The 12,457-nt window shown below is 45.5% G+C and overlaps 1 protein-coding gene across 2 annotated transcripts in view; it reads left to right on the top strand.

Moving 5' to 3' along the window:
- The first annotated feature begins 5,519 nt into the window (after positions 1-5,519).
- pgap2 (post-GPI attachment to proteins 2) overlaps positions 5,520-12,457 on the top strand; it is a 24,465-nt gene continuing 17,527 nt past the window's right edge. The window contains exons 1-2 of one of the 2 annotated variants that reach the window (XM_048598293.1): positions 5,520-5,613; positions 7,278-7,443. In XM_048598293.1, coding sequence (XP_048454250.1) covers positions 5,582-5,613; positions 7,278-7,443 — 198 coding nt within the window. In that variant the 5' untranslated portion in view covers positions 5,520-5,581. The remainder of the gene's footprint in view (positions 5,614-7,277; positions 7,444-12,457) is intronic. The other variant, XM_048598294.1, reaches the window with a different exon arrangement.

Genomic DNA, 12,457 nt, shown 5'->3' with positions numbered 1-12,457 from the left:
CCCCACCGACCGGGATCCTCTGACCAACACCCAGTGATCCCCACCGATCAGGATCTACTGCCCCACACCCAGTGATCCCCATCGATCGGATCCACTGACCCACGCCCAGTGATTCATTGATCATGAGCCAGTGGTTGTGATTCAGTGACCCACCGACCAAGGTCTAGTGACTGGAACCCACTGACCAATCTTAGTGACCACGATCCAATAACCAACTGACTGGGACCCAGTGACCAGTAGCCACTGGATGGGAACAATGGACCGCGATCCACTGTGGAACCCAGTGACTAAGATCCAGTGGCCACAATCCACTGAACAGGATCCAGTGATTGTAATCCACTGACTAGGACACTCTGACTGAGATCCAATGACTGAGTTCCAATGATCCACTAACCACAATCCACTGGCCATGATCCAGTGTCTGTGACCCTGTGACCCAGTGACCCACTGGCTAGGAACCAGTGACCCATTAAACATGACCCAGTAACCCACAGACCAGGATCAAGCGACCCACTGGCCAGGCTCCAGTGATGGGGACTCAGCACCTTCCAAACCCATGACCACTTCCATCTAGAAGGACAAGGGCAGCAGATACATGGGAACACCATCCCCTGCAAGTTCCACTCCGAGCCACTCACTATCCTGACTTAGAAATATATCACCATTCCTTCAGTGTTGCTGGGTTAAAATCCTGGAATTCCCTCCCTAATGGCATTGTGGGTCAACCTACAGTTCATGGAATGCAGCGATTCAAGAAGGCAGCTCACCACCACCTCCTCAAGGGCAACTGGGACGGGTGGTAAATATTGGACTTGTGTGAAGGAGCTTTGGTGAACTTCTGCAGGGCATTTTGTAGACGATATCGCTGCATCTATTGAACATTGGTGGTGCAGGGAGTGGATGTTTGTGGATGTGGTACCAATCAAGTGGGCTGCTTTGTCCTGGATGGTGTCAAGCTTCTTAAATGTTGTTGGAGCTGCACCCGTCCAGGCAAGTGGGGAGTATTCCATCACACTCCTGACTTGGGCCTTGTAGGTGGTGGGTAGGCTTTGGGGAGTCACGTGTTCCCAGCATCTTATTTTATGTGGCTGGTCCAGTTTAGTTTCTGGTCAATAGCAACCCTGTGTGATTGGAACAAGGTCAGCCAGGTAGATCTCATAGACTATGAGTTCCCTGTTGGGGAACCTGGTCCAGTCAGGGAGACCTGGCTGACAGATATATAGAGGAGTGTCAGGGGTCTAGTCACTCTACGAGCCAGCTCTGAGCTATCTGGGTCAGTGTCATGCACCATGTGTAAATAAAGGGTGACTTGGTGATGGGATACCTACCTTTGTGGAGTTACTTCAGTGGCTACGAGAGTGGGAATGCAATTTTGGTTGAAGCCTAAGAAAGATGCTGAGACACTGTTTGGTATGTGGGATTAAAGATGAGACTATGCAAAAGCACCTACTAGCTGAAGTCCAACTGGACTTCAAACAGGCACCAGAACTGGTTTTGTCATTAGAAAATACAGCAAGCAGAGCTTATGAGTTACAGGGTATTCCAACAGAAGTGGGCACCCTCGCCAGACCGACTGAGTTTGGGGAACACCACTTGAGTGAAGGCAGTTGCATAGCCTTGCTCAGGACATATCTTGAACCGAGGAACTCTAGGTCAGCCAACAGCAAAACCCCAAATAAAGCCAAGCCTAGGCCAAATGGTTAAACTGCTCTCAAGACTCTGAGCCTGCAGGCCATGTTAGTTGCTGCTGATATGTGAACCCGAGACTGCAGAAGTGTCCCACTAGTCCTGAATTGAGTAATAAGCTAATATCCAGGAGAATGCACACCCTGGAAAGACCATCGACAGCTGATTTGGAACAGTTCAATTGCTTAGCAACATCCAAATCAGAACCAATCAAAAGAAACATCTGGTGAAATAGTCACCCAGTTCTATTGGAGGTTGATATCAGTGCTTGCAGAACCAGTCTGTGCTAAAATTCGCTCTGGACTCCAAGCCATAAATTTGCGTAAGTCCTCGGCCAGGCTGAAAACCTGTACCGGGAACCCTCTACAGATTATGGGCACAATTTTGGTTCTGGTCTCTTATGAGAAGCAGCTGGTTCAGTTACCACTGATTGTAGGAAAAGGCTCGGGCCCAAGCTTGATGGGCTGAATGTGGTTGAGAAAGATTCAACTTCACTGATGCAATATGTTTCAATTAGAAAATGGCTGCATGAGTGAAGTCCTAATTAAATACCTAGAGGTTTTTCAAGAAGATCTAGGGACTATCAAAGGGCCAAGGCCACCTTACATGTTGATCATGAAGCAATTCCACGATTCTGCAAGGCCCACCCAGTGCCATTTACCCTATGTACAAAAGAGAGGCAGAAATCAGGAGCCTGGAAAGTGAAGGAATCATCAAACTAGCACAGTTTGCAGAATGGGCAGCACTGGTAGTGCCAATTATGAAGCTCAAAGGGTTGTTTTACTTTTATGGGAATTTCAAACAAACAGTAAACCACTTTTCACGGCTGGATAAATACCTAATCCCTTGCAGAGGATTTATATGCAAAACTGATGGGGACGGGGAAGGGGGCTGTCCTTCACGAAGGTGACATGAGCCATGCGTATCCTCAATTGTGATTGATTTATTTATTGCTACATGTACTGGAATACAGTGAAAAGCTTTGTTTACGAGCAGTACAGGCAGATCCTAGTAAGCAAGGATGTACAGATCAAAGGTTGTAAAAACATTTAGACAGAGGCATATGGGTTACATTGCACGTGCTAGGCGAGATCAAAGTTAGCAACATCAGCATTATTTGAGGCTAGAGAGTCCGTTCATCCATGCAAGACTGCCATTTGGAGTATCATCAGCCTGTGTCATTTTTTAGCGGACTATGGAGAACATTTTACAAGGTCTGCCCCAGGACGCCATTTATCTGGGTGACGCGGCAATAACAGAGCAGGCTAATAAAGGGCACTCAGAGACAAAAACAGAAGTTGCTGGAAAAGCTCAGCGGGTCTGGCAGCATCTGTGAAGAAAAAATCAGAGTTAACATTTTGTATCCGGTGACCCTTCCTCAGAACACACTGAACCCAAAACGTTAACTCTGATTTTTCTTCACAGATGCTGCCAAACCTGCTGACCTTTTCTAGCAACTTCTGTTTTTGTTCCTGATTTGCAGTATCTGCAGTTCTTTTGGTTTTTAAAAAGGGCACGTAGAGAACTTAGAGATAGTCCTTAGATGTTTCTCCAAGGTGGGTACAGAGTCAACAGGCCAGGTTACACCCATTGGAAGATTAAGTGAGGATGATCAAAGGTGCCTTGGCTCCCAAGTCTGTACTAGAGCTTAGGTATCTCATCAGGTTGGTGAATTATTATGGAAAATTCATGGGTAATCTAACCTTCATCCTGGCACCCTCACATTTGCTATTAAAAAAGAATCAGCCTTGGAAATGGCCTCATAGCCAAGATGTAGCCTTTAGGGAAGTGAAGAAGCAGCTATCGTTGTATAAGGTGTTGGCCCACTACGATCCAAAGTGAGAGGTGGTGCTGACATGCGATGCCTCCCCGTACAGTATTGGGGTAGAGTTGGCTCACCGGTGGCCCAGCAGCGTGAAACGCCCAATAGTGTATTCTTCCTGGGCTTTGGCTGATGCTGAACGAAGATATGAAGGAAGGTTTGGTGGTCATCTTTGGTGTCAGAAAGTTCTAACAATACCTTTATGGATGTAAATTTATAATAGTAATGGACCACAAACCCCTGCTCAGGCTACTTAAAGAGGACACAGCTATGCTGCCCATAGCTTCAGGTCGAATTTAGCGGTGAGCTCTTATTCTGAGTGCGTACAATTACAAGTTGGAACATCATCTGGGAGGCCAAGAGGCAAATGCGGATGCATTGAGCCACCTCCCACTGATGGATACTCTGCTGGCGATACTGCCAATGGAAGAGTCCATTCTGGTTTTAAACTTTCTGGACACCCTTCTGGTCACCATTGACAATATCAGACTGTGGAAACAGAAAGATCCTGTCCTCTCGAACTAAAACAGCTGGTGGTGATGGAGGAATCAAAAGGGCCATCACAACCACCAAGACCAGATCACCATAGAAGATAGCATATTACTCTGGGGAGTAAGAGTGATTGTCCCGAGCAAACATTGCCAGCAGCTACTAGCTGAACTCCTCAGGTCATCCAGGGGTTTCCAAGATGAAGATGCTAGCAAGAAGCTATGTCTGGTGGCCAGAACTGGATACCGTCATAGCTGATTGCCAACAAGGACAAAAATTATTGCCAGCAGCTTCCTCACATTTTTGGGAATGGCTGGGTAAACTTTAGACTCGGTCACATGTCGACTATGCTGGTCCTTTCATGGGCTCTATGTTTTCAGTCATTGTGGACACCCATTCAAAGAGGTTGGACGGACATAGAGTTCCTTCGTCAAACACAGGATGACAGTAGATAAGCTGCAAATATCTTTTGTGATACATGGCCTCCTGGAGCTGTTGGTCACAGACAATGGGTCATTATTTACCAGCATGGAATTTGAATATTTTGTAAAGTTGAATGGCATTCGGCATGTAAGTTCAGCTCCATACCATCCATTGTCCAATAGTCTGGCAGAAAGAGCAGTCCAAACTTTGAAGGCAGGATTAAATAAACAGCCTATAGCTTTGCTCAATTCCAAACTGCTCCATTCCTGTTTGATTATTGGACCACCCCTCATGCAACTACAGGGACAGCGCCAGCAGAGTTGCTAATGGGTTAGACCTGATCTTCCCAGACCTGGGGTGGAGAGGAGGATGAAACAGTATCAGGAACGCTGCTACTGGACACAAGACTCCTCTAAGCAAGAGAGACAGTTTACTTCAGGGATAAAGTTTAGTATCGAAACCATAGGAATGGCCCTGCATGGGTAAGAAGTATGGTCGACACGAGGTCAAGTTCTTTGAAGAGCCAAGTTTTGTAGGTGAGGCAGTCGTCAACAAGCACGTGGACCACATGAAGCCTGCAACCTTGCAAACTGCACAGGACCAACACATATCCAGTCCCTCAGAACATGCAGCAAGGCTGTCAAAACCCGCGCATTCTCCCCCTCTGCTTAGTGTCAAAGAAACCTCTGAGGACAAGATGGGCATGGCGGATATTGCAGCCTGGATGCTGTTACTACCTGAAGAAGAAGATGAATTTCGGCCGAGAAGCTCCAGGCACAGAAGGCAGGCCATGGTCCAGTACACGCCGCCAGTATCCCACGCTGAGTTGGAGGAACTGGACCTGGTGCACAAACGCCCCTGGAGAAGCTACAGAGGAAAGAACGGGCCTATGTCCCAGGGCTTAAAGGGGAGGGATGTTGTGATTGGAACAATGTCAGGCAGGTGGATGTCATATAATATGAATTCCTTGATTCGGGCTGTTAAACCGGTCCAATAAGGGAGTCCTGGCTGACAGATATAAACGAGAGTGTTCTGCTAACTCTAGAAGCCAGCTCTGAGGGAACTGGGTCAGTGTCATGTATGTGTAAATAAAGGGTGATTTGGGGAGGGGATACCGGCCTCTGTAGAGTTATTTCAAACCCAAATATTAATATCAAAGTGATGTTAGAGTACAAGAAGCTGAGCTTTAATGGGTAAGTTAGAGAATAAAGGACAGTTTCCTCATATTTGAATTCAGTTTGAATTAAGGAAAAAAAATCAATATCTGTATTTATGAGAAAACTGAGCGGAAATATGATATAAATGCTGAAATCCATGGGGGATCTGGACAGGGAGAAATTGTTCAAACTGGTGCAAGCATTGAGACTGGAGGACACTGATTTAAGGTATTGGTTGAAGAAGGAAGAACATAGGAAAACATTTTAATGGAGGAAGTGGTTAGCACCTGGAGTCCCTGCCTGGGAATATTTCGGTAGCAAGTTTATTCAAGGCTTTCAAGAGGGAGTTGGATAATTATCTGAACAGAAATAGTGTGCAGGGCTATTGGGAAAGAGCTGGTGTGTGGGATTGGCAATGTTTCTCTTGCAGAGAGCCAGCATAGACATCTAAGGCCAAATAGTCTCCCGCTGTGCTGCACCCATTCTATGAATTTTTCACTCCTGCACTCCTGACTTCCTAATTTGAATTATGAGCCTTATGATTTGAGAACTGTATCCTCTTTAATGTCTTCCTGCTTTGTCTTCCTCCTGTTCTGAAATATAATATGACAAATTTGTACTTATTTAACACCTCAAAGGTAGAGCTTTCTCAAGGATGTAATCGAATGAACAGGGTAGAGGTAAGATGCTACTCTACCAATCACAAGCTGTTCCTCTCCTGTGCTTGCTGCCAGTAGGTACACTCGGAAACCAATCAGCAATTTCCTCTGGTCCATCTGGATACAAGGATATAGGAATGAAGCTCTAGCTGTTGGGGTTGGAGGAAAAGGGAGGCTCCAACAGAATGGAGAAGGTGAGAGTGAAGGAGGCAGCAGGTTGGCAGAGTAGTGGGCTGGAAGTGGTGTAGGCAGAAGCAAGAGAAGTTCTAAATCTGTGCATGAGGTAATACTTAGCTCACCTTGAGCAGGTGAAATCACTGAAGTAATGAATTCTTTGAGATCTGTAGTTCAAAGATGCATATGTTCAGAAGGCGTTATATGTAAAATGTATTGGACACTATTGTAATGAACATTCTATTAATGGTTAAAATCTGAGACTGAGTTCTGAGACGCAGTAAAATAGATTGTAACTGCCCGAGTAAAATGTTGCAGCTTTTTGCATATGCTATGGACGTGCACTGGCCCTGACTTCCTCAGTCTGTGGTAGATTTGTTTTGTGATTGCTTTTTGTATGTAGAGTTACATCTTAGTTATTTTGAAACAAAAACATATTGATGCTAATTTATGCCTGTTTCGCCAATTTGATTCCTGCGGTGTCTAAGAAATTAACGCTTGCCTTATGTGATGTGTTTTTAAATGTAAAGAAGTGTTGATAATTATTGAAGAAATTGATGAATTCTAATTCTGCTCCTGGGAGGCTGAATCCCTAATATGTCAGTACATATAGAAGGAATTGCTGCGCAGGACTGCATGACATAATCAATCAGTTATTGAGAATTTGAAAAGAGCTCCTGGAAACCAAAAGGAAACTGGCAAAAATCAAAAGGTTGCCCTCATGAAAATATTAAGATGAGCCTACATAGACCCTGCCTTCCTGGTTTATGGGTCCATGTCCTGCTTGCCAGAAATGTATATAATGGAGCTGATTTCCTGTTGCTGATTACTGGCCTCTGGAATGTTTGTCTTTATTTGAATTTCTAGGTTGTTGCCCATGTTCCTGCCCCTGGATAAAGACCCAGTGCTACTGCGTCTCCGGTTCACAGTCTTGGCGGTTGCCACAGTGATGTGCCCGCTCTTTGGCTTCCTCTTCTGCATTGTTTGGTCAATTCTGTTTAACTTCGAGGAGACAACAGCGACACACTGCCAGGTGAGGCTCGATGGCTTGGGGCTGTAATTGGTGTATTTAATTAGAGTGGATTAAGATTGAAAATTTTTCATTTATGTTACTTGGAATTACACTATCAGTTACAGCACAGAAACAGACTGTTCGATTTATTTGCTCCATGCTGGTGTTGCTGCTCCCACCCTCCAGTGAAGCTCCTTTTCCTCTTCAGGGCAAGTCCCTTTCTTTTTAATTCAATCATGGATGAGGGCATCTCTGGCTGGCTAGCATTTGTTGTCCATCCCTAGTTACCTTTGAGAAGGTGGTGGTGAGCTGCCTTCTTCAACCGCTGCAGTCCATGTGCTGTAGGTAGACCCACAAAGAGAGGAATTCCGGGATTTTGAACCAGTGACGCTGAAGGAGCAGTGAAATATTTACAAATCAGGATGATGAGTGGTTTGGGAGGGGAACTTGCAACGTATGGTATTCCCATGTATCTCGCAGCCTGGTCCTTCTAGTAGAAGTGCTTGTGGGTTTGGAAGGTGTTATCTAAGGATCTTTGGTGAATTTCTGCAGTGCATCTAGTAGATAGTACACACTGCTGCTACTGAGTGTCGGTGGTGGTGGGAGTGGATGCTTGTAGATGTGGTGCCAATCAAGCGGCTGCTTTGTCCTGGATGGTGTCAAGCTTCTTGAGTGTTGTTGGAGCTGCACCCACCCAGGCAAGTGGGGAATATTCCATCACACTCCTGACTTGTGCCTTGTGGATGGTGGACAGGCTTTGGGGAGTCAGGAGGTGAGTTACTTGCTGCAGCATTCCTAGCCTCCGACCTGCTCTTATAGTCATTGTGTTTATATGGCTAGTCCAATTGTGTTTCTGGTCCTGGGTGTTGATAGTGGAGGATTCAGTGATGTTAACACTGTTGAATGGTTAGATTTGTCTCTTATTGGAGACAGTCATTGCCTGGCATTTGTGTGGTGCAAATGTTACTTGCCACTTGTCAGCCTAAGCCTAGATATTGTCCAGATCTTGTTGTTTGAACATGGACTGCTTCAGTATCTGAGGAGCTGTGAATGGTGCTGCACATTGTGCAATCATCAGCGAACATCCCCATTTCTGACCTTATGTTGGAGGGAAGGTCATTGATGAAGCAGCTGAAGATGTTTGGGCCGAGGACACTACCCTCAGGAACTCCTGTAGAGATGTCCTGGAGCTGAGATGATTGATGGCCAACAACCACGACTATCTTGCTACGTACCAGGTACAATGACTTCTGCCATCGGAGAGTTTGCCCTCGATTCCCATTGATTCCAGTTTTGCAAGGGCTCCTTGACGCCACACTCGGTTGAATGCAGCCTTGATGTCAAGGGCTATCACTCTCACCTCATATGATCATGGCTGATTGAACACTTAATCCTTTTACCCTCCCCATTGCCGTAAGTCTGTAAGCCACTGGCAATCAGAAAGCTATCAACCTATAATTTAAATACACACAAAGACACAGCCTCCACTGCCCTCCATAGCAGAGAATTCCAAAGATTCATAACCCTCCTGAGTAAAAAATAATTCTCCTATCTTGGTCCTAAATGGCATTCCTCTTATTTTTAAATTGTGCCCCCTGGTTAGGACTCCGCAGCAAGGGAAAACCTTTTATCTGCATCTACCCTGTCCATCCTTTAAGTATTTTGTAAGTTCCAGTTAGATCAATTCTCTGATTCTTCAAAGCTCTGGAGCATACAGGCCCAGTTTGCTCAATTTCCCTTCACAGGACAGTCCTGCCATTCTGGGAACAACTCTGTGAACCTTCATTGCATTCCCTCTTTGGCAGTAATATCTTTCCTGAGATTGTAAAGTTGCTATTGTATCGAGGACTGCACAGCTGCTCTCTCATTTTAGAGAGAGAGAGAGAGAGAGAGAGAGACAGCTGGAGCTGCTTTAACCTGAGGATCACTATGCCTCAGGGGAGAGCAGAGGTTGAGAAAGTGAGCTTAATGGTGACCTTGCAATTGAAGTTGGTTTTGGATCACAAACCAGCTGTCTATCCAACTGAGCTAACTGATCCCTTACTGAGTTAAGGAAACCAAAACTGTACACAGTTCTCCAGGTGTGGTCTAAACATCTTCCTGTACAATTGAAGCAATACTTTGCTACTCCTGTACTCAAATCCTCTTACGATAAATTCCATTAGCCTTCCATAGCTAATAGCTTTGCTGCAGCTGAATTTTATCTTTCAGTGACTTCTTGACAAGGACCTCTGGGGGAGGTGATGGCCTAGTGGTATTATCATTAGACCATTAATCCAGACACCTAGACAATGCTCTGGGGAGCCAGGTTCGAAACACAGCCACAGTAGATGGTAGAATTTGAATTCAGTAAAAGTCATGGAATCCCTAGAGTGTGGAAGCAGGCCATTCGGCCCTCAAGTCCACACCAACCCTCTAAGAACATCCGACCCAGACTCAGCCCCTTTCACCCTATCCTGGTAAACTTGCATTTTCCATGATTAATGATTTGATTTGATATGATTGATTTATTGTCACATGTACTGAAGTACAGTGAAAAGCTTTGTTTACGAGAGGTGCAGGCAGATCATAGGGTGAAAGAAAAACTAGACAGAGGCATATAGGTTGCATCGCACAGGGCATGTGCTAGACTGGATCAACATTAATGAGATCAACATTATTTGAAGTTAGAGATCCCATTCGTCAGTCTAATGACGGCAGGGAAGAAGCTGTTCTTGAACCTGCTGGTGCGTGTGTTCAAGCTTCTGTACCTTCTCCCTGACAGAAGAGGTTGTAGGAGAGCAATGCTGGGGTGCGATGGGTCTTTGATGATGTTGTCAGCCTTTTTGTGGCAACGGGCAGTGTAAATGGAGTCCATAGATGCAAGGTTGGCTTCTGTGATGGTCTGGGCTGTGCACACAACCTTCTGTAGTTTCTTTCGATCCTGGGCAGAGCAATTGCCATACCAGGCCATTATGCACCCGGACAGTATGCTTTCATTGGTGCATCTGTAAAAGTTGGTGAGGGTCCTTGTGGACATGCCAAATTTCCTGAGCTGCCTAAGGAAGAAGAGACGTTGTGCCTTTTTGACCATCGCATTTATGTGGGAAGCCCAGGACAAGTTCTTGGTTACTGACCCAACCTGCACATCCCTGGACACTATGGGTAATTTAGCATGGCCAATCCACCTAACCTGCACATCTTTGGACTGTGGAAAGAAACCGGAGCACCCGGAGGAAACCCATGCAGACACGGGGAGAATGTGCAAACTGCACGCAGTCGCTCAAGGGTGGAACTGAACCTGGATTCCTGGCGCCATGAGGCAACAGTGCTAATCATTGAGCCATCGTGCTGCCCTCAAATAGTCTGGAATCATGAATCTAATGATGACCATGTGTCGAATTTTGGGAAAAAAATCTGATTGCTGTGAATGAGGAGTCACATGTAAGGTAAGGACATTTCCTTATCTTACATGTGACTCCTCATTCACAGCAATGTGATTGACTACTAGTTCCACTTTCCAGCTCTTGGTCCATAGCCTTTAATGTTATGAAACTTTGAGTGCTCATTCAAGTAATATTTAAAGGTTGTGAGGTTTCCTGCCTCATCCACCTTCCCAGACAGTGTATTGCAGATTTCCCATCACCCTTGGAGTGAGAACATTTTTGTTGAAATCCCATCTAAACCTCCTGCCTCTCACCTTAAAATCATGCCCCCTTGTTGGTTACCCTTCAACTCAGGGGAACGGCTGCTTTCTATTCATCTGATCCATGCTCCTCATAATCTTATACATCTCTAATCAGGTCCCTCCTCAGCCTTCTCTGCTCTAAAGAACACAACCCGAACTTATCCAACCTCTCTCCATCTCTGAAATGGTCCATTCCAGGCAACATCCTGGTGAATCTCCTGTGCATCCCCTCCAGTGCAGTCACGTACTTCCAATGGTGCGGTGACCAGAACTGCACACAGTGCTCCAGCTTTGGCCTAACCAAGGTTTTATACATCTCCAACATAACCTCCCTGCTCTTATGATCTATGCCATTAACTTAAAACCTTCTTACTCACTGTCAACCACCTGGCCAATCTTTGTGTCATCTGAAAACTTACTTAGCACCCCCTCTCACATTTTTATTCTATATTGTTTATATAAATCACGAACAATAAGCGGCCCAGCCCTGATCTCTGTGATACACTCTGGACACTGGGCTCCAGTCACACAAACAGCCTTCTACCACCACCGTCTGTCTCCTGTCATTAAGCATTTCGGATCCAACATGCCAAGTTACTCTAGATCCCATGTGCTTTTACCTTCTTTACCAGTTTCCCATGTAGGACCTTGGCTGAAAACATCAATATAAATATCAATATCAACCTGCACTACCCTGGTCTACACACCTGGTCACTCTATTTGACTAGTAATCACCGACTCCCTCTCTGCCTGTACCTTTTTTTTAAGATGAGGTATGAATTCTAGATACACTCTAATCACCAGTTCAAAGGCTTGTGCATATCTAGTCTGCGGTTTAACTATCTCCCTATATGTGGTACCCACGTAGTCCTCGCCTTACTGCTGCTCCAGTTCTGAAAACCCCGAGCTGAATCTTGTGCAGCCAGAGACACTTCCTCCGGATGTGTTTGTCTGGGACACAGGATATGGTAATGACTTCTCACATTCCATAGGATGTACACTCCACTTGGCCTGACTGACATGTCATCCCTTAACTCTAAAAGCTATTTAGAACATAGAACATAGAACATAGAACATTACAGCGCAGTACAGGCCCTTCGGCCCTCGATGTTGCACCGACCTGTGAAACCAATCTGAAGCCCATCTAACCTAAACTATTCCATTATCATCCATATGTTTATCCAATGACCATTTAAATGCCCTTAAAGTGGGCGAGTCTACTATTTTTGCAGGCAGGGCATTCCACGCCCTTACTACTCTCTGAGTAAAGAACCTACCTCTGACATCTGTCCTATATCTATCACCCCTCAATTTAAAGCTATGTCCCCTCGTGCTAGCCATCACCATCCGAGGAAAAAGGCTCCCACT

Source organism: Rhincodon typus, chromosome 6, assembly GCF_021869965.1.
Source record: "Rhincodon typus isolate 14 chromosome 6, sRhiTyp1.1, whole genome shotgun sequence".
NCBI classification, from domain to species: domain Eukaryota; kingdom Metazoa; phylum Chordata; class Chondrichthyes; order Orectolobiformes; family Rhincodontidae; genus Rhincodon; species Rhincodon typus.
The sequence above is the reverse complement of the archived record's forward strand: the minus strand, read 5'-3'. Positions and strand labels throughout refer to the sequence as shown.